General features: G+C 42.7%; 1 protein-coding gene across 1 annotated transcript in view; it reads left to right on the top strand.

Annotated features, from left to right (window-relative positions):
- Window positions 1-24,667, top strand: part of LOC115149493 (macrophage mannose receptor 1) — a 37,584-nt gene continuing 12,917 nt past the window's right edge. Inside the window, exons 1-21 of the mRNA XM_029692425.1 lie at window positions 1-168; window positions 1,691-1,836; window positions 1,930-2,042; window positions 2,324-2,457; window positions 2,567-2,790; window positions 15,608-15,723; window positions 15,827-15,945; window positions 18,025-18,160; window positions 18,247-18,329; window positions 18,542-18,661; window positions 18,771-18,872; window positions 19,015-19,173; window positions 19,296-19,378; window positions 19,495-19,639; window positions 20,951-20,995; window positions 21,231-21,398; window positions 21,528-21,647; window positions 22,456-22,566; window positions 22,650-22,682; window positions 23,208-23,342; window positions 23,490-23,636. Of these exons, the coding sequence (XP_029548285.1) occupies window positions 126-168; window positions 1,691-1,836; window positions 1,930-2,042; window positions 2,324-2,457; window positions 2,567-2,790; window positions 15,608-15,723; window positions 15,827-15,945; window positions 18,025-18,160; window positions 18,247-18,329; window positions 18,542-18,661; window positions 18,771-18,872; window positions 19,015-19,173; window positions 19,296-19,378; window positions 19,495-19,639; window positions 20,951-20,995; window positions 21,231-21,398; window positions 21,528-21,647; window positions 22,456-22,566; window positions 22,650-22,682; window positions 23,208-23,342; window positions 23,490-23,636 (2,482 nt within the window). The 5' untranslated portion in view covers window positions 1-125. The remainder of the gene's footprint in view (window positions 169-1,690; window positions 1,837-1,929; window positions 2,043-2,323; window positions 2,458-2,566; window positions 2,791-15,607; window positions 15,724-15,826; window positions 15,946-18,024; window positions 18,161-18,246; window positions 18,330-18,541; window positions 18,662-18,770; window positions 18,873-19,014; window positions 19,174-19,295; window positions 19,379-19,494; window positions 19,640-20,950; window positions 20,996-21,230; window positions 21,399-21,527; window positions 21,648-22,455; window positions 22,567-22,649; window positions 22,683-23,207; window positions 23,343-23,489; window positions 23,637-24,667) is intronic.

The raw sequence follows: 24,667 nt of genomic DNA, 5'->3' as shown, positions 1-24,667 counted from the left end.
TGCTCAAAGTTGTGTTGAGTTGCAGCAGGCACATACCCATTTCTGGAGACTACTCCTTTAGGATGCATTAGACCCTGAGAACTAAACCAAGACTACGTATTGATCTGCTGGATAAAACACATAGCATGCTGCTACTGCTTTTGACCCTCTGTAGTCTGCTCAGTTGTGGTAAGTATAATCATTATTTTATATCCAAAATTATATTTTTGTAGAACCTAAATTCATCTAGTTTAATATCAAGTTCACATTGCTATAATTTACATGGAATACTTACGCTGCCCTACGTATTTATTTGGACAGTGAAGCTAAAACCTTACAGTGAAGATAAAACCTTACATGCTCCAGCATTTCGGATTTGAGATCAAATGTTTCATGAGGCAACAGTACAGAATGTCACCTTTTATTTGAGGGTATTTTCCTACGAATCTGTTTTTCTGTTTAGAAATCAAAAGCACTTTATGTATTGAGTCCCCTTCATTTGAAGGTGGCATAAGTATTTGGACAGATTCACTTATATGTGCTTTAAAGAAGTCAAAAGTGTAATAGTTTGTCCTATTTTCCTAGCACGCAATGATTACATCAAGCTTGTGACTCAAACTTGTTGGATGCATCTGCTGTTTGTTTTTGGTTGTGTTTCAGATTATTTTGTGCCCAATAGAAATGAATGGTAAATAATGTATTGTGACATTTTTGGAGTCACTTTTATTGTAAATAAGAATATAATATGTTTCTTATTACTTCTACATTAATGTGGATGATACCATGATTACGGATAATCCTGAATGAATCGTGTGTGATGATGAGTGAGAAAGTTACACAGGTATAAATATCATACCCCCCCCAAAAAATGCTAACCTCCCATGTTATTGTAATGGTGAGATGTTAGCATGTCTTGGGGGTATGATATAAAATGCTAACCTCCCCTGTTATTGTAATGGTGAGATGTTAGCATGTCTTGGGGGTATGATATAAAATGCTAACCTCCCCTGTTATTGTAATGGTGAGAGGTTAGCATGTCTTGGGGGTATGATATAAAATGCTAACCTCCCCTGTTATTGTAATGGTGAGAGGTTAGCATGTCTTGGAGGATTTGATCTTTGTGCCTCCGTTACTTTCTCACTCATCATTTATACACGATTCATTCAGGATTATCCGTAATCATGGTAGCATCCACATTAACGTTAAAGTTTATGATGGAAGGAGGGCACGATGCCCTTTCAACCTTGGCACGAAGAGGTTGTGGAATGTTTCCTCATCTAACCCAATAGAAATAAGGATCAAAATAACAACATTAGGAATAGCCATGATAAGTTACGATCAGTTATACTGGACTGAAGTAATTTATTTGTTCTTCTTGTTGTGTAATTAAGAAATAATGCACAAGGTCGTGTCTGGACACAACCCTTAGCCGTGGTATATTGGCCATATACCACAAACCCCAGAGGTTCCTTATTGTTATTATAAACTGGTTACCAACGTAATTAGAGCAGTAAAAATACATGTTTTGTCATACACGTGTTATACGGTCTGATATACCACGGCTATCAGCCAATCAGCATTCAGGGACCGAACCACCCAGTTTAAAATGTTCTATACATCTTATTGTATTTGCTTTGTTATTTTCCCATAAACTGAACTATGATCAGTTAGACCTGCAGCTAAACACTCCTATTGATTGTTGTGTTCTCAGCCTTCAGTCAGTGTGAGGAGGGATGGAGGGCCTATGAGGACAAGTGTTACTACTTCTCTACCGACAGAAAGTCCTGGGATGATGCCCGCACAGACTGTGTGGGACGGGGGAGCCATCTGATGAGCATCCTGGACATTCATGAGAGGGTGAGTTTCTGGGTTTGAGATGCGTTCTACGGTAGTCTAGTTCATAACTACTGTATATGACTCTGTATTGCGACCTCTGCTCTCTCCTGGTAGACATGGGTACGGACTCAGGTTGGTACAGAGATTTTCTGGATCGGTCTGAATGACATTGCTGCTGAGGGAGTGTGGGAGTGGACTGACGGGAGCACCTTCCTCCCCTTCTTGGCGTACGTAGCCATCTTATGATCTTCAATGATCTGACACTATATTAAAACACATCAGCAAATTATGGCTCCATGAAATGAACCATTGGTTGGGGGTAATCAAGTGCTGTTAACCATTGACTTGTATCACTCTATAGTAGCTTTTGTTGTGTGAAGGTTATTGGTGATTGGTTTGATGGGCACCATACTTCCCAGGATGGTTGGGTATCAAGCCATCATTTGACCACATGATTGTTAATTATTCACCTCTGATTTTCTCATGTGTGCTTGTGCACTCTACACAGATACTGGAAACCAGGGAATCCTGACAACTGGGAGGACAACGAGGATTGTGGGGAGGTGGTGGGGGGAGAGAAAGGACAATGGAATGATGACGTCTGCACTAGCCTGCGGAAATTTATATGCAAGCGGCCCAACCGTAGGTTTAACTGGCCAATCAACATTTGCCGTTGCCTGTTGTCTACAATAATACTTATGGGACCTAAGAAGGTGAATGACATAAGTACACATTTCACTCCTTTCCTCAGCTAATCCTCCAACAATGTGCGACACAGCCAACGGATGGCGCCAGTATGGATCCAACTGCTACAAACTAAATACAGACACCAGGAAGAGCTGGTTGGGAGCCAGACACGACTGTGTTAGAGATGGGGCGGACCTGGTGTCCATCGCATCACCGGAAGAGGAGCAGTACATCACAGGACGACTGGACGATTCCTTCTTTGACCTTTGGCTTGGCTACACCACTCTGGTAATCAAAACATACAGTATATGACCCATCCAAAAGCTATCAGACCCAGCCCCAAAATCAATATATTCAGTACAATCCAGGATTAATTAATGAAAGAAAATATAATCCTTAGACAATGTACATTACCCACTGGGCACACACTGGTTGAATCAACGTTGTTTCAACATCATTTGTCAAGGGACTGTGACGTGGAATCAATGTGGAAAATACATTGTATTTGGAAAAAAGTCATCCACCAGTATTGTTCTCATCTAATTTCAACCAGCGTTGTAAACTTTGAAAATAGGGTAAAACTTTAACTTAAATACTTCACCTGACTAACAGGTTGTTACATAAATCTAATTTCAACATAATCATCACAACTATGTGTACGTTGAAATTGCATTGAATATTCCATATAGAATAATTAAATATTGGGTGGTTATAAAATTGTTGAATTTAATTACACATGTTTTTATATGACGTTGTTTCAAAGTTGATAGTAATGGTATGTGTGAATCAATGTCATTGTTACAACATCATGCCATGAACCTAAATTAAGAGTTTAGGCCTTATATTGAAATAAAATGTGACGTCACAGTCCTGAACAGTGACTCCTACTGGTATTTGAAGGGTAATGCTCTTCAGCGAGAATGAGTCTCCCATCCAGATGCCTACTTCTACGTACCCTACTTAACTTTGTCAACAAGCTGTGTACAATTCAGCTGAGCTATCATGTCAACACTGGTCAGCTTCAATACTAATTTGTGTAGACTACCTTTTTATTTATTTATTTAACTAGGCAAGCCAGTTAAGAACAAATTCTTATTTACAATGACTGCCAAACCCGGACGACGCTGGGCCAATTGTGCACCGCCCTATGGGACTCCCAATCACGGCCGGTTGTGATACAGCCTGGATTCGAACCAGGGTGTCTGTAGTGACGCCTCAAGCACTGATATCAAATTTTATTTGTCACATGGGTCGAATACAACCTTACAGTGAAATGCTTACTTACAAGCCCTTAACCAACAGCGCAGTTTTAAGAAAATACCTAAAAAAGTAAGAGATAAGAATAATAAATAATTAAATGGCAGTAGTAAATAACAACAACGGGGCTATATACAGGGGGTACCGGTACAGCATCAATGTGCGGGGGCACCGATGTCGAGGTAATTGAGATAATATGTACATGTAGGTAGAGTTCTTAAAGTGACTATGCATAGATAATAACAGAGAGTAGCAGCAGTGTAGAAGAGGGGGGGGGGGACAATGCAAATAGTCTGGGTAGCCATTTGATTAGAAGTTCAGGAGTCTTATGTAGTCTGGGTAGCCATTTGATTAGAGGTTCAGAAGTCTTATGGCTTGGGGGTAGAAGCTGTTTAGAAGCCTCTTGGACCTGGACTTAGCGCTCCGGTACCACTTGCCGTGCGGCAGCAGAGAGAACAGTTTATGACTACGGTGGCTGGAGTCTTTGACAATTTGTAGGGCTTTCCTCTGACACCGCCTGGTATAGAGGTCCTGGATGGCAGGAAGCTTGGCCCCGGTGATGTACTGGGCTGTACCCACTATACTGTGTAGTGACTTGCGGTCGGAGGCCGAGCAGTTGCCATACCAGGCAGTGATGCAACCAGTCAGGATGCTCTCGATGGTGCAGCTGCAAAACCTTTTGAGGACCTGAGGACCCATGCCAAATCTTTTCAGTCTCCTTAGGGGGAATAGGTTTTGTCGTGCCGTCTTCACGACTGCCTTGGTGTGCTTGAACCATGTTTGTTTGTTGGTGATGTGGACGCCAAGGAACTTGAAGTTCTCAACCTGCTCCACTACAGCTCCGTCGATGAGAATGGGGGCGTGCTCGGTCCTCCTTTTCCTGTAGTCCACAATAATCTCCTTTGTCTTGATCACGTTGAGAGAGAGGTTGTTGTCCTTGCACCACACGGCCAGATCTCTGACCTCCTCCCTATAGGCTGTCTCATCGTAACTTGTCGGTGATCAGGCCCACCACCGTTGTGCCATCGGCAAACTTAATGATGGTGTTGGATTCGTGCCTGGCTATGCAGTCATGAGTGAACAGGGAGTACAGGAGGACTCTGAGCACGCACCCCTGGGGGACCCCCGTGTTGAGGATCAGCGTGGCGGATGTGTTATTACCTACCCTTACCACCTTGGGGCGGCCTGTCAGGAAGTCCAGGATCCAGTTGCAGAGGGGGGTGTTTAGTCCCAGGGTCCTTAGCTTGGTGATGAGCTTTGAGGGCACTATGGTGTTGAACGCTGAGCTGTAGTCAATGAATAGCATTCTAACATAGGTGTTCCTTTTGTCCAGGTGTGAAAGGGCAGTGTGAAGTGCAATAGAGATTGCATCATCTGTTGATCTGTTGTATGCAAATTGGAGTGGGTCTAGGGTTTCTGGGATAATGGTGTTGCTGTGAGCCATGACCAGCCTTTCGAAGCACTTCATGGCTACAGACGTGAGTGCTACGCGTCGGTAGTCATTTAGGCAGGTTACCTTAGTGTTCTTGGGCACAGGGACTATGGTGGTCTGCTTGAAATATGTTGGTATTACAGACTCAGACAGGGAGAGTTTGAAAATTTCAGTGAAGACACCTGCCAGTTGGTCAACACATGCTTGGATTACACGTCCTGGTAATCCGTCCGTCTGAATGTTGACCTATTTTAAGGTCTTACTCACATCGGCTGCGGAGAGCGTGATCACTCAGTCGTCCGGAACTGCTGATGCTCTCATGCATGTTTCAGTGTTATTTGCCTCGAGGCGAGCATAGAAGTTATTTATCTCGTCTGGTAGGCTCGTGTCACTAGGCAGCTCTTGTCTGTGCTTCCCTTTGTAGTCTGTTATAGTTTGCAAGCCCTGCCACATCCGACGAGCGTCGGAGCCGGTGTAGTACGATTCGATCTTAGTCCTGTATTAATGCTTTGCCTGTTTGATGGTTCATCAGAGGGCATAGCGGTATTTCTTATAAGCTTCCGGGTTAGAGTCCCGCTCCTTGAAAGCTACAGCTCTACCGTTTAGCTCAGTGCGAATGTTGCCTATAATCCATGGCTTCTGGTTGGGGTATGTACGTACAGTCACTTTGGGGACAATGTCATCGATGCACTTATTGATGAATACAGTGACTGATGTGGTGTACTCCTCAATGCCATCGGAAGAATCCCAGAACATATTCCAGTCTGTGCTATCAAAATAGTCCTTTAGTTTAGCATGTGCTTCATCTGACCACTTTTTCATAGACCGAGTCACTGGTGCTTCCTGCTTTAATTTTTGCTTGTAAGCAGGAATCAGGAGGATAGAATTATAGTCAGATTTGCCAAATGGAGAGCGAGGGAGAGCTTTGTACGCGTCTCTGTGTGTGGTGTAAAGGTGGTCTAGAGTTTTTTCCCCTCTGGTTGCACATTGCTGATTGAAATCAGGTAAAACTGATTTAAGTTCCCCTGCATTAAAGTCCCCGGCCACTAGGAGTGCCACATCTGGATGAGCGTTTTCCTGTTTGCTTATGGCGGTATACAGCTCATTAAGTGCGGTTTTAGTGCCAGCATCGGTCTGTGGTGGTATGTAGACAGCTGCAAAACATACAGATGAAAAGTCTCTAGGTTGATAGTGTGGTCTACAGCTTATCATGAGATACTCTACCTCAGGCGAGCAAAACCTCGAGACTTCCTTAGATATCGTGCACCTGCTGTTGTTTACAAAGATACATAGGCCCCCGCCCCATTTTTTACCAGAGGCTGCTGTTCTATCCTGCCGATAGAGTGTATATCCCGCCATCTCTATGTTATTAATGTTGTCGTTCAGCCACGACTCGGTGAAACATAAGATATTACAGTTTTCAATGTCCCGTTGGTGGGATATACATGCTTTCAGTTCGTCCCATTTATTTTCCAGCGATTGAACGTTAGCTAACAGTACAGACGGCAAAGGCAGATAGCCACTCGTCGCCTGATCCTCACAAGGCACCCCGATATCTTTCCGTGAAATCTCAGTTTCTTTCTCCAGCGAATGACGGGGATGTTCGGGGTTCTCGGAGTATATCCTACCCATCCGACTCATTAAAGAAAAATTCTTTGTCCAATTCGAGGTGAGTAATCGCTGTTCTGATGTCCAAAAGCTCATTTCGGTCATAATAGACGGTAGCAGCAACATTATGTACAAAATAAGTTACAAACAATACGAAAAAACAAACAAAATAGCACAGTTTTTTAAGAGCCAATAAAACTGCAGCCATCCTCTCCGGCACTATCTTTTCTTTTGCCTTAGACCGCTGCGCCACTTGGGAGTCGAAATAACATTGAATAGTTAAAAGTAACTCCTCTAACTTTTCTTACACAACTTTTATGCAAAAGTACATTTCGAATGAATTTGAATTTGGGTTTATGTAGGCTTAATTGACATGTGATTTGCCCAAAGGACACCGCCATTTCAACGTGTAGCTAGCTTTACTATCATTCATCCCTGGTTGATTGGATCTTTGGAAGTTTAAGAGTTGTCACCATTAGCCCTGTAAATAGAAAGCCAAATGTATGCTATTAATAATACAATTTTACCATTAAATATTGTCTTATATATGAAGAATGGTTGGTTGACTTCAAATTGAATCTCCAAGTTTTCATCTCATCCAAAAATATAAGTTGAAGAATGGGACTAAATCAAATCAAACTTGATTTGAAGTGCATTTAAAGTTGGTTTTGAATTAGAGCTATTCTTCAACTTTGATTTTTGGTTGAGATGGAGACATGAATCCAACGTCTCAATCATTCATTTGTAGACAAACTGGATATTGAATTGTGAACGCAACCAAACATCAACATTTGAAGGAAATCACTGTCTTCTGCTTGGATAGTATAAAGAGCTGGGGATTGCCAGGGACCTCGAGACGATATTATCACCATACTTAGGTGCCACGATTCTCACAATTCTACATGTATTGCAATTCGATACTGCACATTCATTGGAATTTGAAGTTCCAAACATACTGCTCACCATATACAGTTAAAGTCGGAAGTTTACATACACCTTAGCCAAATACATTTAAACTCCGTTTTTCACAATTCCTGACATTTAATCCTAGTAAATTAATTCCCTGTCTTAGGTCAGTTAGGATCACCACTTTATTATAAGAATGTGAAATGTCAGAATGATAGTAGAGAGAATTATTTACTTCAGCTTTTATTTCTTTCATCACATTCCCAGTGGGTCAGAAGTTTACATACACTGAATTAGTATTTGGTAGCATTGCCTTTATATTGTTTAACTTGGGTCAAATGATTCGGGTAACCTTCCACAACCTTCCCACAATAAGTTGGGTGAATTGTGGCCCATTCTTCCTGACAGAGCTGGTGTAACTGAGTCAGGTTTGTAGGCCTCCTTGCTCGCACACGCTTTTTCAGTTCTGCCCACAAATTTTCTATAGGTTTGAGGTCAGGGCTTTGTGATGGCCACTCCAATACCTTGACTTTGTTGTCCTTAAGCCATTTTGCCACAACTTTGGAAGCATGCTTGGGGGTCATTGTCCATTTGGAAGACCCATTTGCGACCAAGCTTTAACTTCCTGACTGATGTCTTGAGATGTTGCTTCAATATATCCACATAATTTTCCTGCCTCATGATGCCATCTATTTTGTGAAGTGCACCAGTCCCTCCTGCAGCAAAGCACCCCCACAACATGATGCTGCCCCCGTGCTTCACAGTTTGGATGGCATTCTTCGGCTTGCAAGCCTCCCCCTTTTTCCTCCAAACATAACGATGGTCATTATGGCCAAATAGTTATATTTTTGTTTCATCAGACCATAGGACATTTCTCCAAAAAGTACGATCTTTGTCCCATGTGCAGTTGCAAACCGTAGTCTGGCTTTTGTATGGCGGTTTTGGAGCAGTGGCTTCTTCCTTGCTGAGCGGCTTTTCAGGTTATGTCGATATAGGACTCGTTTTACTGTGGATATAGATACTTTTGTACCTGTTTCCTCCAGCATCTTCACAAGGTCCTTTGCTGTTGTTCTGGGATTGATTTGCACTTTTCACACCAAAGTACATTCATCTCTAGGAGACAGAATGCGTCTCCATCCTGAGCGGTATGACGGCTGCGTGGTCCCATGGTGTTTATACTTGCGTACTATTGTTTGTACAGATGAACGTGGTACCTTCAGGCGTTTGGAAATTGCTCCCAAGGATGAACCAGACTTGTGGAGGTCTACAATTTTTTTTCTGAGGTCTTGGCTGATTTCTTTTGATTTTCCCATGATGTCAAGCAAAGAGCCACTGAGTTTGAAGGTTGGCCTTGAAATACATCCACAGGTACACCTCCAATTGACTCAAATGATGTCAATTAGCCTATCAGAAGCTTCTAAAGCCATGACGTCATTTTCTGGAATTTTCCAAGCTGTTTAAAGGCACAGTTAACTTAGTTTATGTAAACTTCTGACCCACTGGAATTGTGATACAGTGCGTTATAAGTGAAATAATCTGTCTGTAAACAATTGTTGGAAAAATGACTTGTGTCATGCACAAAGTAGATGTCCTAACTAACTTGCCAAATCTATAGTTTGTTAACAAGACATTTGTGGAGTGGTTGAATAATGAGTTTTAATGTCTCCAACCTAAGTGTGTGTAAACTTCCAACTTCAACTTTATCTGCTGCAGAGAGACAAGAGAGAGCATGAGAAGAGGAGTTTTGATCATTCAGGGAAATGGAAGTGCTGAAAACATGTTGACTCACTATTTAAAAAGAAGATGGAGAACAAGCTATAGGATGAAAAATACTGGAGTTTTAGCACAGGTACAGCCAACTAGCGCCAGCTAACGCTAACTAGCACGTACAGCGGGGAGAACAAGTATTTGATACACTGCCGATTTTGCAGGTTTTCCTACTTACAAAGCATGTAGAGGTCTGTAATTTTTATCATAGGTACACTTCAACTGTGAGAGACGGAATCTAAAACAAACATCCACAAAATCACATTGTATGATTTTTAAGTAATTAATTTGCATTTTATTGCATGACATAAGTATTTGATACGTCAGAAAAGCAGAAATTAATATTTAGTACAGAAACCTTTGTTTGCAATTACAGAGATCATACGTTTCCTGTAGTTCTTGACCAGGTTTGCGACACTGCAGCAGGGATTTTGGCCCACTCCTCCATACAGACCTACTCCAGATCCTTCAGATTTCGGGGCTGTCGCTGGGCAATACGGACTTTCAGCTCCCTCCAAAGATTTTCTATTGAGTTCAGGTCTGGAGACTGGCTAGGCCACTCCAGGACCTTGAGATGCTTCTTACGGAGCCACTTCTTAGTTGCCCTGGTTGTGTGTTTCGGGTCGTTGTCATGCTGGAAGACCCAGCCACGACCCATCTTCAATGCTCTTACTGAGGGAAGGAGGTTGTTGGCCAAGATCTCGCGATACATGGCCCCATCCATCCTCCCCTCAATACGGTGCAGTCGTCCTGTCCCCTTTGCAGAAATGCATCCCCAAAGAATGATGTTTCCACCTCCATGCTTCACGGTTGGGATGGTGTTCTTGGGGTTGTACTCATCCTTCTTCTTCCTCCAAACACGGCGAGTGGAGTTTAGACCAAAAAGCTCTATTTTTGTCTCATCAGACCACATGACCTTCTCCCATTCCTCCTCTGGATCATCCAGATGGTCATTGGCAAACTTCAGACGAGCCTGGACATGCGCTGACTTGAGCAGGGGGACCTTGCGTGTGCTGCAGGATTTTAATCCATGACGGCGTAGTGTGTTACTAATGGTTTTCTTAGAGACTGCGGTCCCAGCTCTCTTCAGGTCATTGACCAGGTCCTGCCGTGTAGTTCTGGGCTGATCCCTCACCTTCCTCATGATCATTAATGCCCCACGAGGTGAGACCTTGCATGGAGCCCCAGACCGAGGGTGATTGACCGTCATCTTGAACTTCTTCCATTTTCGAATAATTGCGCCAACAGTTGTTGCCTTCTCACCAAGCTGCTTGCCTATTGTCCTGTAGCCCATCCCAGCCTTGTGTAGGTCTACAATTTTATCCCTGATGTCCTTACACAGCTCTCTGGTCTTGGCCATAGTGGAGAGGTTGGAGTCTGTTTGATTGAGTGTGTGGACAGGTGTCTTTTATACAGGTAACGAGTTCAAACAGGTGCAGTTAATACAGGTAATGAGTGGAGAACAGGAGGGCTTCTTAAAGAAAAACGAACAGGTCTGTGAGAGCCGGAATTCTTACTGGTTGGTAGGTGATCAAATACTTATGTCATGCAATAAAATGCTAATTAATTACTTAAAAATCATACAATGTGATTTTCTGGATTTTTTTTACAGACCTCTACATGCTTTGTAAGTAGGAAAACCTGCAAAATCGGCAGTGTATCAAATACTTGTTCTCCCCACTGTGTGTATATATATATATATATATATATATATATATATTTATATATATATGTATATTTATATATATATATAAACAAATCAATACTTGGGAGTCAAAAATTAATATGATATCGTCTCTGAAATAGTATTGCGATAAGTAATCAATTTCCCCACATCACTAATAGTATATACAGTGCATTCGGAAAGTATTCAGACCCCTTGACTTTTTTCCACATTTTGTTAGTTTACAGCCTTATTCTAGAATAGATTTTTTTTTAATCCCTCATCAATATACACACAATACCCCATAATGACAAAACAGGTTTTTAGCCATTTTTGCAAATTTATAACAAATAAAAAACTTAAATATGACATTAACTTAAGTACTCAGAACCTTTACTCAGTAATTTGTTGAAGCACCTTTGGCAGCTATTACAGCCTTGAGTCTTCTTGGGTATGTCGCTACAAGCTTGGCACACCTGTATTTGGGGAGTTTCTCCCATTCTGAGCGCTCTGGAGAAGGTTTTCATCAAGGATCTCTCTGTACTTTGCTCCCCGTTCCTCTTTCCCTCAATCCTGACTAGTCCCCCAGTCCCCGCCGCTGAAAAACATCCCCACAGCATGATGCTGCCACCACCATGCTTCACAGTGGGGATGGTGCCAGGTTTCCTCCAAACGTGAAGCTAGGAAGAGTCTTTGTGGTTCTAAACATCTTCCGAATGATGGAGGTCACTGTGTGGACCTTAAATGCTGCAGACATTTTTCGGTACCCTTCCCCAGATCTGTGCCTTGGACTATGGACAATTCCTTTGACCTCATGGCTTGGTTTTTGCTCTGACATGCACTGTCAACTGTGGGACCTTACATAGACAGGTGTGTGCCTTTACAAATCCTGTCCAATCAATTGAATTTACCACAGGTGGACTCCAATCAAGTTGTAGAAATGTCTCAAGGATGATCAATGGAAATAGGATATACCTGAGCTCAATTTCGAGTCTCATAGCAAAGAGTCTGAATACTTATGTAAATAAGGTATTTCTGTTTTTGATTATTTTTTTATACATTTGCAAAAACTTCTAAAAACCTGTTTTCGCTTTGTCATTATGGGGTATTGTGTGTAGATTGATGAGGAAAAATGAAATTTAATCCATTTCAGAATAACGCTGTAATGTAACAAAATGTGGGAAAAGGGAAGGGGCGTGAATACTTTCTGAATGCACCGTATATATATATATATATGTATATATTTACAGTACCAGTCAAAACTTTGGACACACCTACTCATTCAAGGGTTTTTCTTTATTTTTACTATTTTCTACATTGTAGTTTCTTCAACAGAACTTTCTTCAAGTATCTTCAAGTGCAGTCGCAAAAACCATCAAGCGCTATGATGAAACTGGCTCTCATGAGGAACGCCACAGGAAAGGAAGATCCAGAGTTACCTCTGCTGCAGAAGATAAGTTCATTAGAGTTACCAGCCTCAGAAATTGCAGCCAGTTCAAGTAACAGTCACATTTCAACATCAACGGTTCAGAGGAGACTGCGTGAGTCAGGCCTTAATGGTCAAATTGCTGCAAAGAAACCACTACTAAAGGACACCAAGAAGAAGAAGAGACTTGCTTGGGCCAAGAAACACAAGCAATGGACATTAGACCGGTGGAAATCTATCCTTTGGTCTGGAGTCCAAATTTGAGATTTTTGGTTCCAACCGCCATGTCTTTGCGAGACGCAGAGTAGGTGAACAGATGATCTCCACATGTGTGGTTCCCACTGTGAAGCATGGAGGAAGAGGTGTGATGGTGTGGGGGTGCTTTGTTGGTGACACTTAACCAGCATGGCTACCACAGCATTCTGCAGCGATACGCCATCCCATCTGGTTTACGCTTAGTGGGACTAACATTTGTTTTTCAAAAGGACAATGACCCAACACACCTCCAGGCTGTGTAAGGGCTATTTGACCAAGAAGGAGAGTGCTGGAGTGCTGCATCAGATTACCTGGCCTCCACAATCAGCCAACCTCAACCCAATTGAGATGGTTTGGGATGAGTTGGACTACAGAGTGAAGGAAAAGCAGCCAAACAAGTGCTCAGCATATGTGGCGACTCCTTCAAGACTGTGGGAAAAGCATTCCAGGTGAAGCTAGTTTTGAGAAAGCCATGAGTGTGCAGAGCTGTCATCAAGGCAAAGGGTGGCTACTTTGAAGAATCTCAAATATAAAATATATTTTGATTTGTTTAACACCTTTTTGGTTACTACATAATTCCATATGTGTTATTCCATAGTTTTGATGTTTTCACTATTATTCTACAATATAGAAAATAGTAAAAAATAAATAAATGAGTAGGTGTGTCCAAACATTTGACTGGTACTGTATATATTATGAATAACATTCATAAAATACAATATTTAATGGTAAAAGTGTATTATTAAGATCATGAATTAGTATTGAAGCTGACCAGTGTTGACATGATAGCTCAGCTGAATCGAACACAGCTTGTTGCCAAAGCTAAGCAGCGTTCATAGAGGCAGGCATCTGGATGGTAGACTTATTCTCACTGAAGTGCATTTACCCTCACATACCAGTAGGAGTCACTGTTCAGGCAGGAGTCATTGGACTGTGGGTTCAACTTTTATTTCAATATACACTATATATCCAAAAGTATGTTGACGCCCCTTCAAAATAGTGGATTTGGCTATTTCAGCCACACCCATTGCTGACGGGTGTATAAAATCGAGCATACAGCCATGCAATATCCATAGACAAAGATTGGCAATAGAATGGCCTTTCTGAAAAGCTCATTGACTTTCAATGTGGCACCTTCATAGGATGCCACCTTTCCAACAAGTCATTTCGTCAAATTTAGGCCACATGAGTGCAGAAGTGTGTAAAAAAATGTCTATCTTTGGTTGCAACACTCACTACTGAATTTCAAACTGCCTCTGGATACAATGTCAGCACAAGAACTGTTTGTCAGGAGCTTCATGAAATGGGTTTCCATGGTCAAGCAGCTGCACACAAGCTTAAGATCCCCATGTGCAACACCAAGTGTCGGCTGGAGTGGTGTAAAGCTTGCCACCATTGGCTTGCCTAGTTAAATAAAGGTAAAAAATGTTTTGATGCTGCAGCAGTGGAAATGTGTTCTCTTGATGCTTCACTGTCTGATGGATGAATCTGGCTTTGGCGGATGCCAAGAGAACCCTGAATGCATAGTACCAACTCTAAAGATTGGTGGAGGATGAATAATGGTGTGGGGCTGTTTGTCATGGTTTCAGTGAAGGGAAATCTTAATGCTATAGCATACAATGACATTCTAGATGATTCTGTGCTTCCAAATTTGTGGCAACAGTTTGCAGAAGGCCCTTTTCTGTTTCAATATGACAATGCCCCTGTGCGCAAAGCCAGGTCCATACAGAAGTGTTTTTTTGAGATTGGTGTGGAAGAACTTGACTGGTCTGCCCTGACCTCAACCCCATCGAACACCTTTGGGATGAATTGGAACACCGACTGCGAGCCAGGCCTAATCACCCAACATCAGTGCCCGACCTCACTAATGCTCTTGTGGCAGAATGGAAGCAAGTCCCCGCAGCAATGTTCCAACATCTAGTGGAAAGCCTTCCCAGAAGAGTGGAGGCTGTTATAGCAGCAAAGGGAGGGACCAACTCCATATTAATGCCCATGATTTTGGAATGAGATGTTCGACGAGCAGGTGTCCACATATTTTTGATCATGTAGTGTAACGCTTTATTTAGGTTGAAGGCATGATGTTGAAACAATGACGTTGATTCAAACAACCATTTTACGATCAACATTGAAACGAGGTCAAATAACATGTCTTATGAAATATAATATTCTACATAATTTCAACAACCCAATATATATAGAATATAGGATGACAAATATTTGTTATGTTTCTATGTGGACTTTTCAATGTATACGTATGTAACCGATGTGAAATGGTTAGCTAGTTAGCGGTGGTGCGCACTAATAGCGTTTCAATCAGTGACGTCACTCGCTCTGCGACCTTAAGCAGTTGTTCCCCTTGTTCTGCAAGGCTTTTGTGGATCGATGGGTAACAATGCTTCGTGGGTGTCAGTTGTTGATGTGTGCAGAGGGTTCCTGGTTCGAGCCCACTTTGGGGCGAAGAGAGGGACGGAAGCTATACTGTTACACATAGTTGTGATGATTATGTTGAAATTAGATTGATGTAACAACCTGTTAGTCAGGTGAAGTCAATGTATTTAAGTTGAAGGTTTACCCTCATCAATTGATTACAAAGCTGGTTGAAATGAAATAAGAAGAGTAATGGTTCATTTCTTTTTTCAAATAAAATGTATTTCCCACGTTGATCCCTCTTCACAATACATAGACAAATTCAGTTGAAACAACATTGATCCAACCAGTGTGGGCTATCTACGTGTATTCTGAAACTTACCCCTTGGTATAATGAGTTCTCATTTTTGTTTTTTTTTCACAGAAATGCACAACAATATCATGTGAGGTTGAAATTGACAGCACTCAGTTCAGCTGGTCTGATGCTTCTCCTGAGGGCTACACCAACTGGGCAACTGATCCTGTGCAGCCAGATCTCAGGTTAGGACATGTGGGGTGACAGATCTATATAATCAACTGTATCACAGTGATTGTGGAGGGTTTATTCTAGCTTCGTAGTCAAAATATGTTCTCTTCCCGACAGTGAAAAGCAGAACGGGATTTGTGTCGCAGTGGTCAAGGAGGCAGGACAGGACTTTGGGAAGTGGAAGTCCCATATATGCCGTCATGAGCGTCCTTACATGTGCAAAAGAGGACTCAACAGTAAGCTCAGATCTTCAGAAAACATTACTGGATAAATAACCATGTGAATTATATGGTATTAGCTCAAATTACTGTGACATGACATGCGATCTTGATTCAACTTAATACGTTGATAATTATTATATGGTTTGATATGGTCCAATTTAATTCTCTCAAGGCAATTCAATACAACGCAACAATGCAGATAAAAGTGGTCACTGCTCAATAGAACTCTGTGTCGCTGCTCGGCTACTGAGTGAAAACATGTCCTTTTTCTAAATTAAATCTGCTCAATACAAAACTAAATAGGGAGTAAAAATATATATTTATTTACAAAGCTAAAAGACTGAATTTCAATATCCATCCTCCGTGAAGAAACGGCCCCTCTCAAGGTAGATTGATCGCGGTTATATGCAATGAAAGCCAATGATCTGTATGGGAAAATGACGAAGGTATGAAGTTGATTTTGATTTGTCCAACCAGCGGAAACACTTCCAAAATGGTACCACCTCACAACACCAAATATGGAAGAGATACTGCCAAGAGCAGCGCTGTCTAGACGAGCAACGATCACAGCAAATTCATGTTCTTATTTCATCAACACTGTCAAGTGCACGTATATTAGCTAAGGTGACAATATTATAGAGAACAATCTAATGATTCATTATATGTAATTTATAATAACACAGGACAATATGTAATTTATAATAACATAGGGCAAAGAAAACAACGTTTTGACATTGATTTCGTAGCACCCTCTTGAATGGCCCGTGTTTCTCTACATTATACAGCAGTGATATAGAGTGATATACAATATCAAACAAGATAATATAAATCCTAATATATAAATCACTCTATACACTGGTATAGAGTGAATGCTCTATACCAGTGGTCACCAACCTTTTTCGAGTCAAGATCACTTTGAATCAAAATACAGATTTTTTTTAAACATTACTTAAAAAAAAAAGAAGCCTATGCATCATTAACACATTAAAAACAGTACTCTAGCAATGAGGTTTGTGCAGTAAGCTAATACAGCTAATTCATTATCACTGCATATTGGGCTTTGCTTGAATTGCCCTGCCAATGCATTGTTGTTCGGGCCATTAAAAAAAATTATATTTAAACATTTGAGGTAGGCTTTATGATCACCCCGGTAATAGAGCTGTTGTTGTATTACTTATGCAGCACAGCTGAGTGAGCATACATTTAAATCATTTGCTTTTTATTTTTATTTTACTGGGCTGATGGTGCCTGCATCTGATGGTCAGTCTCAGCGGAAGGAGAGAGCAGCAGACTGAGGGTCAGTCTCAGCAGAGGGAGAGAGCAGCAGACTGAGGGTCAGTCTCAGCAGAGGGAGAGAGCAGCAGACTGAGGGTCAGTCTCAGCGGAGGGAGAGAGCAGCAGACTGAGGGTCAGTCTCAGCGGAGGGAGAGAGCAGCAGACTGAGGGTCAGTCTCAGCGGAGGGAGAGAGCAGCAGACTGAGGGTCTGTCTCTCATCATCCCTCTGGTCTCCCTTCCCTCCACTGACATCTTCCAGATGATGGTGAAACTCGAGTCGCACCGCATTAATGCACAAATTCATGTTCTCACTCCTATGAACAGAGAATGTGAAATATTCCTCGATATTAAAAAATACCCAAGCCGCTAATAATAACAACAGCGCCAGCCTATAGATACACTTTCCTACTCGTTCATTACAGCTGCAGTGCTGGTTGTAGCGCTGAGTGGAAATAGGAAGAACGTGCATTTTATGGCTTATAAAACTGTTGAATACAAAGTGTTGACAGTGCTGAGTGAGAACTTAAACATAAACTCAGTCATAAAAACAGAAGCTCTTTGCTGTATTCGTATGACAGTCTCTCTCTCTCTAGTCGTTGTTTTAAACGTTCTGAAATCTCACAGTATCAACTTTGCCATAGCTTTCTCTTATGCTGCTACGTTACAGCAGACACTGCCATCTGAGCCATCCGTTTGGCCAGCGGTAGACCTATAGTGCACTTGATTTGCTCTCTGGGCCCAACCGGGTAGGCAGGTTTTGTGATGGACTGGTTGGTGACCACTGCTCTCTGTACTGTGTTGTGTTTTCCTCTGAAAAGCAATTTGCCCTCCTGGTTGGATCAGCTTCAGTGGGAACTGTTACTGGGTGGTCAGTAACAAGATGTTCCTGACCAGCTGGCATGAGGCTCAACAGAAGTGTTCAAGTGAGGGGGCTAACCTGGTGACAATTAAGACGTAAGAAACAACACATGATTTACTGAACATAATGATTGATAAGAAAATGAAAAACGTTTTCTAATTCATATCACTTGTTGTTTTAGTCAAGAGGAGCAATACTTCATCAACACTCATCTGCCAGAACTTAATCAAGGGGAAGTGCCTGATGTCTGGATTGGTGTTGCAGGTATATCAGACGTACAGATTTAACCACTAGCTTTATTTGGCCAATATCTTATGAGCTTTTCACTGTAATCTGTGACACTTGACCGATTTGGCATTGACGTGCACTGCTGGTTGCATTGTTGTAAAGAGAGACTGCAGAATATTTACTAAAATTCAAATATTAAATCAATGAAAAGACCAAGTCTACAATTTCCTGATTTGTGATGTCACTAGATGAGGCCCAGGATGGTACATTCAGATGGGTGGACAAAACAGATATTACGTTCTCCAATTGGAAACCTAGCTTTCCCAAGAACACAGTAAACCTCTGGGACTGTGGTCAAATCTACACCGGTAAGGGCATGTGGTCTGTACTACACTTATCATTTAATCAATCAACAAACTCTCTGGATCATAGACGAAGAAAGGTACAGAACTTTGTTTTATTGTTTTTGTCTTACAGGAGATTTCTCTGGAAAATGGGAAACAACCAATTGCTTCAAAAACCTGGGTTACATTTGTAAAATGGTGGGGGGTCAAAATGTTAAGCCTACCTCTGTTCCAGGTTAGTGGAACAACTGTGGCTGACAACTGGATGCCCTTTGTTTGTATTCCTATAAATCATGTCAATGCAAACTAATACGTTCTTTATTCTATCAATATATTGTTTGACATATAACCTAATACTTTACATTGTGTTGGTGTAGATTCTCATTGTGATGCTGGATATCTTCTCTATGGAGACTACTGCTATCACTTTGAGACTGAAATGGTGAAAAATTGGCAAGATGCAGAGAGTTACTGTGCAAGTCAAAGAGGCCACCTGGCAAGTTTTCATACTCAAGAGGAACTAAGCTTCATTACTAGTGAGTGGTTGACTAAATGTAAAAAACAAAAACAACAAAAAACATCTATATTTTGTACAAATAACAGGCAGTATTTTATTTTCTTACAAATATTCTATTCCATTGGAAATGTTATTTTGCAGCTCATATGCCCGCACCATCCTGGGTTGGTCTTAGTGACAGTAGGACAGAAGGAGTGTGGGTCTGGTCGGATGGGACTCCATCCGTGAGTGACAAATATGCCATTGATTAAAAGTTTGTGGGCCCAATCTTTTATGGTATACACATTTGAGAGAGTCTAGCTTAAATTAACATTCAGTTTGGCTTCACTCTCTCTTCCAGGACTTTCTACCATGGGCGCCCAACCAGCCTGATAACTGGCAGGGCAATGAGGATTGTTCCAATATTAGGGGATTCAACCACCATGAAGCAGGGCTACTCAACGATGAGTTCTGTACCTCCACATTAGAATTTGTCTGCAGAAAAGGTATGATTTGTCCTTTCACCATTTCCCATGTTCTTTGGGAATGTTCTTTGTAAAAAATATACATACAGTGCAATCGGAAAGTATTCAGACCTCTTGACATTTTCCAAATTTTGTTTCTTTACAGCCTTATTCTAAAATTGATCAAATTATTTTTTTCCCTCATCAATCTACACACCATACCACCCACAAAGCAAAAACAGATTTGTTTGACATTTTTGCGAATGTATTAAAAAATATATATCACATTTACATGTATTACAAGTATTCAAACCCTTTACTCAGTACTTTGTTGAAGCACCTTTGGCAGCGATTACATCCTCGAGTCTTCTTGGGTATGATGCTACGCTGCACAGCTATTTTCAGGTCTCTCCAGAGATGTTCCATCGGGTTCAAGTCCGGGGTCTGCCTAGGCCACTCAAGGACATTCAGAGACTTGTCCCGAAGCCACTCCTGTGTTTTCTTGATTGTGTGCTTAGGCGTTTTGTCCTGTTGCAAGGTGAACCTTTGCCCCAGTCTGAGGTCCTGAGCACTCTGGAGCAGGTTTTCATCAAGGATCTCTCTGTACTTTGCTCCATTCATCTTTGCCTCGATCCTGACTAGTCTCCCAGTTCATGCCGCTGAAAAACATCCCCACAGCATGATGCTGCCAGCTCCATGCTTCACCGTAGGGATGGTGCCAGGTTTCCTCCAGACGTGACACTTGGCATTCAGGCAAAATTGTTCAATCTTAGTTTCATCCCACCAGAGAATCTTGTTTCTCATGGTCTGAGAATCTTTAGGGGCCTTTTGGCAAACTCCAAGCGGGCTGTCATTTGCCTTTAACTGAGGAGCTGCTGCCGTCTGGCCACTCTACCATAAAGGCCTGATTTGGTGGAGTGCTGAAGAGAAGGTTTTCCTTCTGGAAGGTTCTCTCATCTCCACAGAGTAACTCTAGAGTTCTGTCAGAGTGACCATCAGGTTCTTGGTCACCTTCCTGACCAAGGCCCTTATCCCGCGATTGCTCAGTTTGGCCGGACGGTCAGCTCTAGGAAGAGTCTTGTTGGTTCCAAACTTCTTCCATTTAACAATGATTGAGGCCACTGTGTTCTTGGGGAGCTTCAATGCTGCAGAAATGTTTTGGTGCCCTTCCCCAGTAGCTTGCTGAGGATTTTTTTTTTTGTAATCAATTTTAGGTCTGTAACGTAACAAAATTTGGAAAAAGTCAAGGGGTCTGAATACTTTCCGAAGGCACTGTATATTGGCTCACTGTTCAAAAGTAAATGCCTGTTGACCACAGAATGTTCATCACTCAACTGTCTTTCTAATCCTCAGCAAAAGGTCAAGGACCCCCACCCATGCCTCCCACATCGGGGCCAGGTAAAAGGAGCAGCTTCTCTCCTAAGTTTACAATTTTTTGCCTCTCAAAAATCTCTCACTTGCAATTTCCAACAAGAAATCAGTTTGACAGTTGGCCATTTTAACCACACACATTTATTTTTGTGCAGTTAAAATGCAAAACAAACAGGTTTATTTTTTTCAGAGTGTGTTGTAAGACAGGGCTGTAGTCTAAGCCCTACCCTATCCAAAAGATATCATCCGATTTTTCCTGCAGATTGGAATGAGAAGTGTGGCTCTTGGATGTCAGACCCGTTCAATGACTACTGCTACCTGTTTAACTACCTGTCCATGAGGAACTGGGCTGATGCACGTGCCGACTGTGTAAACCAGAGAGGGGACCTTCTCAGCATCACCGAGCCCTTTGAGCAGGCCTTCATTCAATGTACAGATGGGTTAAAAAGTGCTATTAAGCTTCTCAGTAAAACAAAAAATAAAAGTACTACAACAATGTTGTTTATTCACAATGGCAATTCAAATGATTAGTACTCTGATGCGTTGTGTTTATGAACAGCTAAAGTCCAGCTGATTCCTACGGGGGTCTCCGTGTGGATGGGGGGACATGACTCCATTACAGAGGGCGGTTGGGAGTGGACTGATGGCTCTCCTTTTAGATACATCCACTGGAACGCAGGTAATAGTCCTAATGCTTTCAGATACATCAAATCAATTCAAATTGTATTTATCACATGCGCCGAATACAACAGGTGTAGACCTTACAGTGGAATGCTTATTTACAATCACTTAACCAACAATGCAGTTTTAAGAAAAAGGAGAGTTAAGAAAATATTTACTAAATAAACTAGTTAAAAAAAGTAAGACACTAAAATAACAATAATGAGGCTATATACAGGAGGTACCGGTACCTAGTCAATGTGCGGGTGTAACCGATGTGAAATGGCTAGTTAGTTAGCGGTGGTGCGCGCTAATAGCATTTCAATCAGTGATGTCACTCGCCCTGAGACTTGAAGTAGGGTTTCCCCTTGCGTTGCAAGGGCCGCGGCTTTTGTGGCGCGATGGGTAACGATGCTTCGTGGGGTGTTAGTTGTTGATGTGTGCAAGGGTCCCTGGTTCGAGCCCGGGTTGGGGCGAAGCGAGGGACGGAACCTACACTGTTACACGGGGGTACAGGTTAGTTGAGATAATTTAGGTAATATGTACATGTAGGTAGGGGTAAAGTGTCTATGCATAGATAATAGATAATAAACAGGGAATAACAGCAGTGTAAAAAAAGGGCGTGGGGGGGATCAATGCAAATAGTCTGGGTAACCATTTGATTAGCTGTTCAGCAGTCTTATGGCTTATCCACTTGAACGCAGGTAATGCTTCTTTTTTTTTGGTATATTTTTTTGCATGTATATTAGAGGGGTGACTCCCCCGAGTGGCGAGGTGGTACAAATACCATGCATCACATTTCTCTACCTCCTCTTTGCCCCACTCAGGCAACCCAGATAACTATGGAGGAGAGGATTGCCTTTCCATGCTTATCAACACCGGCTACTGGAACGATGACAACTGTGATTACAATAGAGGATACATATGCAAGCGCAGAGGTAACCTGGTCCTGTACAGATGGTTGTGTTTTTGAACATTTTTAAATGTTATTTTTAAACCCTACTTCCATGGTTTCTTTCAGGAAACACACCAGTTTCTCCTCCACCCCACGATGGTAAGATAAATGAACCCTGCTCTTATAGATAAATCATTTATTTAACTAGACAAGTCAGTTAAGAACAAGTTCTTATTTTCAAAGACAGCCTACGGGGGAACAGTGGGTTAACAGCCTTGTTCAGGGGGTAGAACGACAGATTTTTACTTTGTCAGCTCAGGGATTCAATCTTGCAACCTTTACGGTTACTAGTCCAACGCTCTAACCACTAGGCTACCTGGCACCCCAATAAACTTGGCGAGGAGGGTTTGACCTGTAGTAGAGTTAGATAAAACCACGTCGTCCTTCAGAACAGCCACATTATTCAATGGTAGTTTTAAACTATTTCAGATGCCTCTACTGTTAGAAGTGAGTTAGAAAGCTCTCTACCTGGGATGGTCAAGGCTGGAATAAACTGTGGACTTTTAATGCCCGTGTTTACTATTGCCTTTTTTAAAAATCTGATTTAAGAGTCTGGAAGACTCCCTTTTTCACTGTCTTTGAAAACCTGTTGACCGTGTTTGTACGGGTTGTGATCTCCTGTAGGGTTTGAAACTGCTTACATCTGTGAGGACTCCAGTGCTGTCCTCCACTGTGATACCAACAGTGTCATCAACATTCAGTCAGCTTTCTTTGGCCGCAAGAGTGACAAGATCTGCCCCCACCAGGAAGGAGCTACAGGTTCAGAACAAATTGCTTTTACCTCTGAAACTCAAATAGGTTATAGCTATGAGAGCAACTAACTCCTAATGGCATATTATTTATGTGTTGGACTTAATACAGTGCTTCAGACAGCCATGTTACTAACGCATTGGTTATCCCTATCAGGAACATGCACTGTAGATGGCATCCTGCCTTTGGTACGAAAGGCGTGTGACAACCGACCCTTCTGCTTCTTGTATGCCTATACTGAAACTGACCCCTGCCCTTCAATCTCCAAATACCTGGAAGTGGTGTACAGCTGTGAGCAAAATGGTAGGCAACCAGACCCAACCCCCACCAGACCCAACCAGACCCTAACCAGACCCAACCCTAACCAGACCCAACCAGACCCTAACCAGACCCAACCAGACCCAACCCCCACCAGACCCAACCAGACCCTAACCAGACCCAACCCCCACCAGACCCAACCAGACCCTAACCAGACCCAACCCCCACCAGACCCAACCAGACCCTAACCAGACCCAACCCTAACCAGACCCAACCAGACCTTAACCAGACCCAACCCTAACCAGACTCAACCCCCACCAGACCCAACCCCCACCAGACCCAACCAGACCCAACCCCCACCAGACCCAACCCCCACCAGACCCAACCCCCACCAGACCCAACCAGACCCAACCCCCACCAGACCCAACCCCCACCAGACCCAACCAGACCCAACCCCAACCAGACCCAACCCCAACCAGACCCAACCCAACCAGACCCAACCCAACCAGACCCAACCCCAACCAGACACAACCCCAACCAGACCCAACCCAACCAGACCCAACCCCCACCAGACCCAACCCCAACCAGACCCAACCCAACCAGACACAACCCAACCAGACCCAACCCCCACCAGACCCAACCAGACCCTAACCAGACCCAACCCCCACCAGACCCAACCAGACCCTAACCAGACCCAACCCCCACCAGACCCAACCAGACCCTAACCAGACCCAACCCTAACCAGACCCAACCAGACCTTAACCAGACCCAACCCTAACCAGACTCAACCCCCACCAGACCCAACCCCCACCAGACCCAACCAGACCCAACCCCCACCAGACCCAACCCCCACCAGACCCAACCCCCACCAGACCCAACCAGACCCAACCCCCACCAGACCCAACCAGACACAATCCCAACCAGACACAACCCAACCAGACACAACCCCAACCAGACCCAACCCAACCAGACCCAACCCCAACCAGACCCAACCCCAACCAGACCCAACCCCAACCAGACCCAACCCAACCAGACACAACCAACCAGACCCAACCCAACCAGACACAATCCCAACC

This window comes from Salmo trutta, chromosome 15 (assembly GCF_901001165.1).
Source record: "Salmo trutta chromosome 15, fSalTru1.1, whole genome shotgun sequence".
NCBI lineage: Eukaryota > Metazoa > Chordata > Actinopteri > Salmoniformes > Salmonidae > Salmo > Salmo trutta.
The sequence above is the reverse complement of the archived record's forward strand: the minus strand, read 5'-3'. Positions and strand labels throughout refer to the sequence as shown.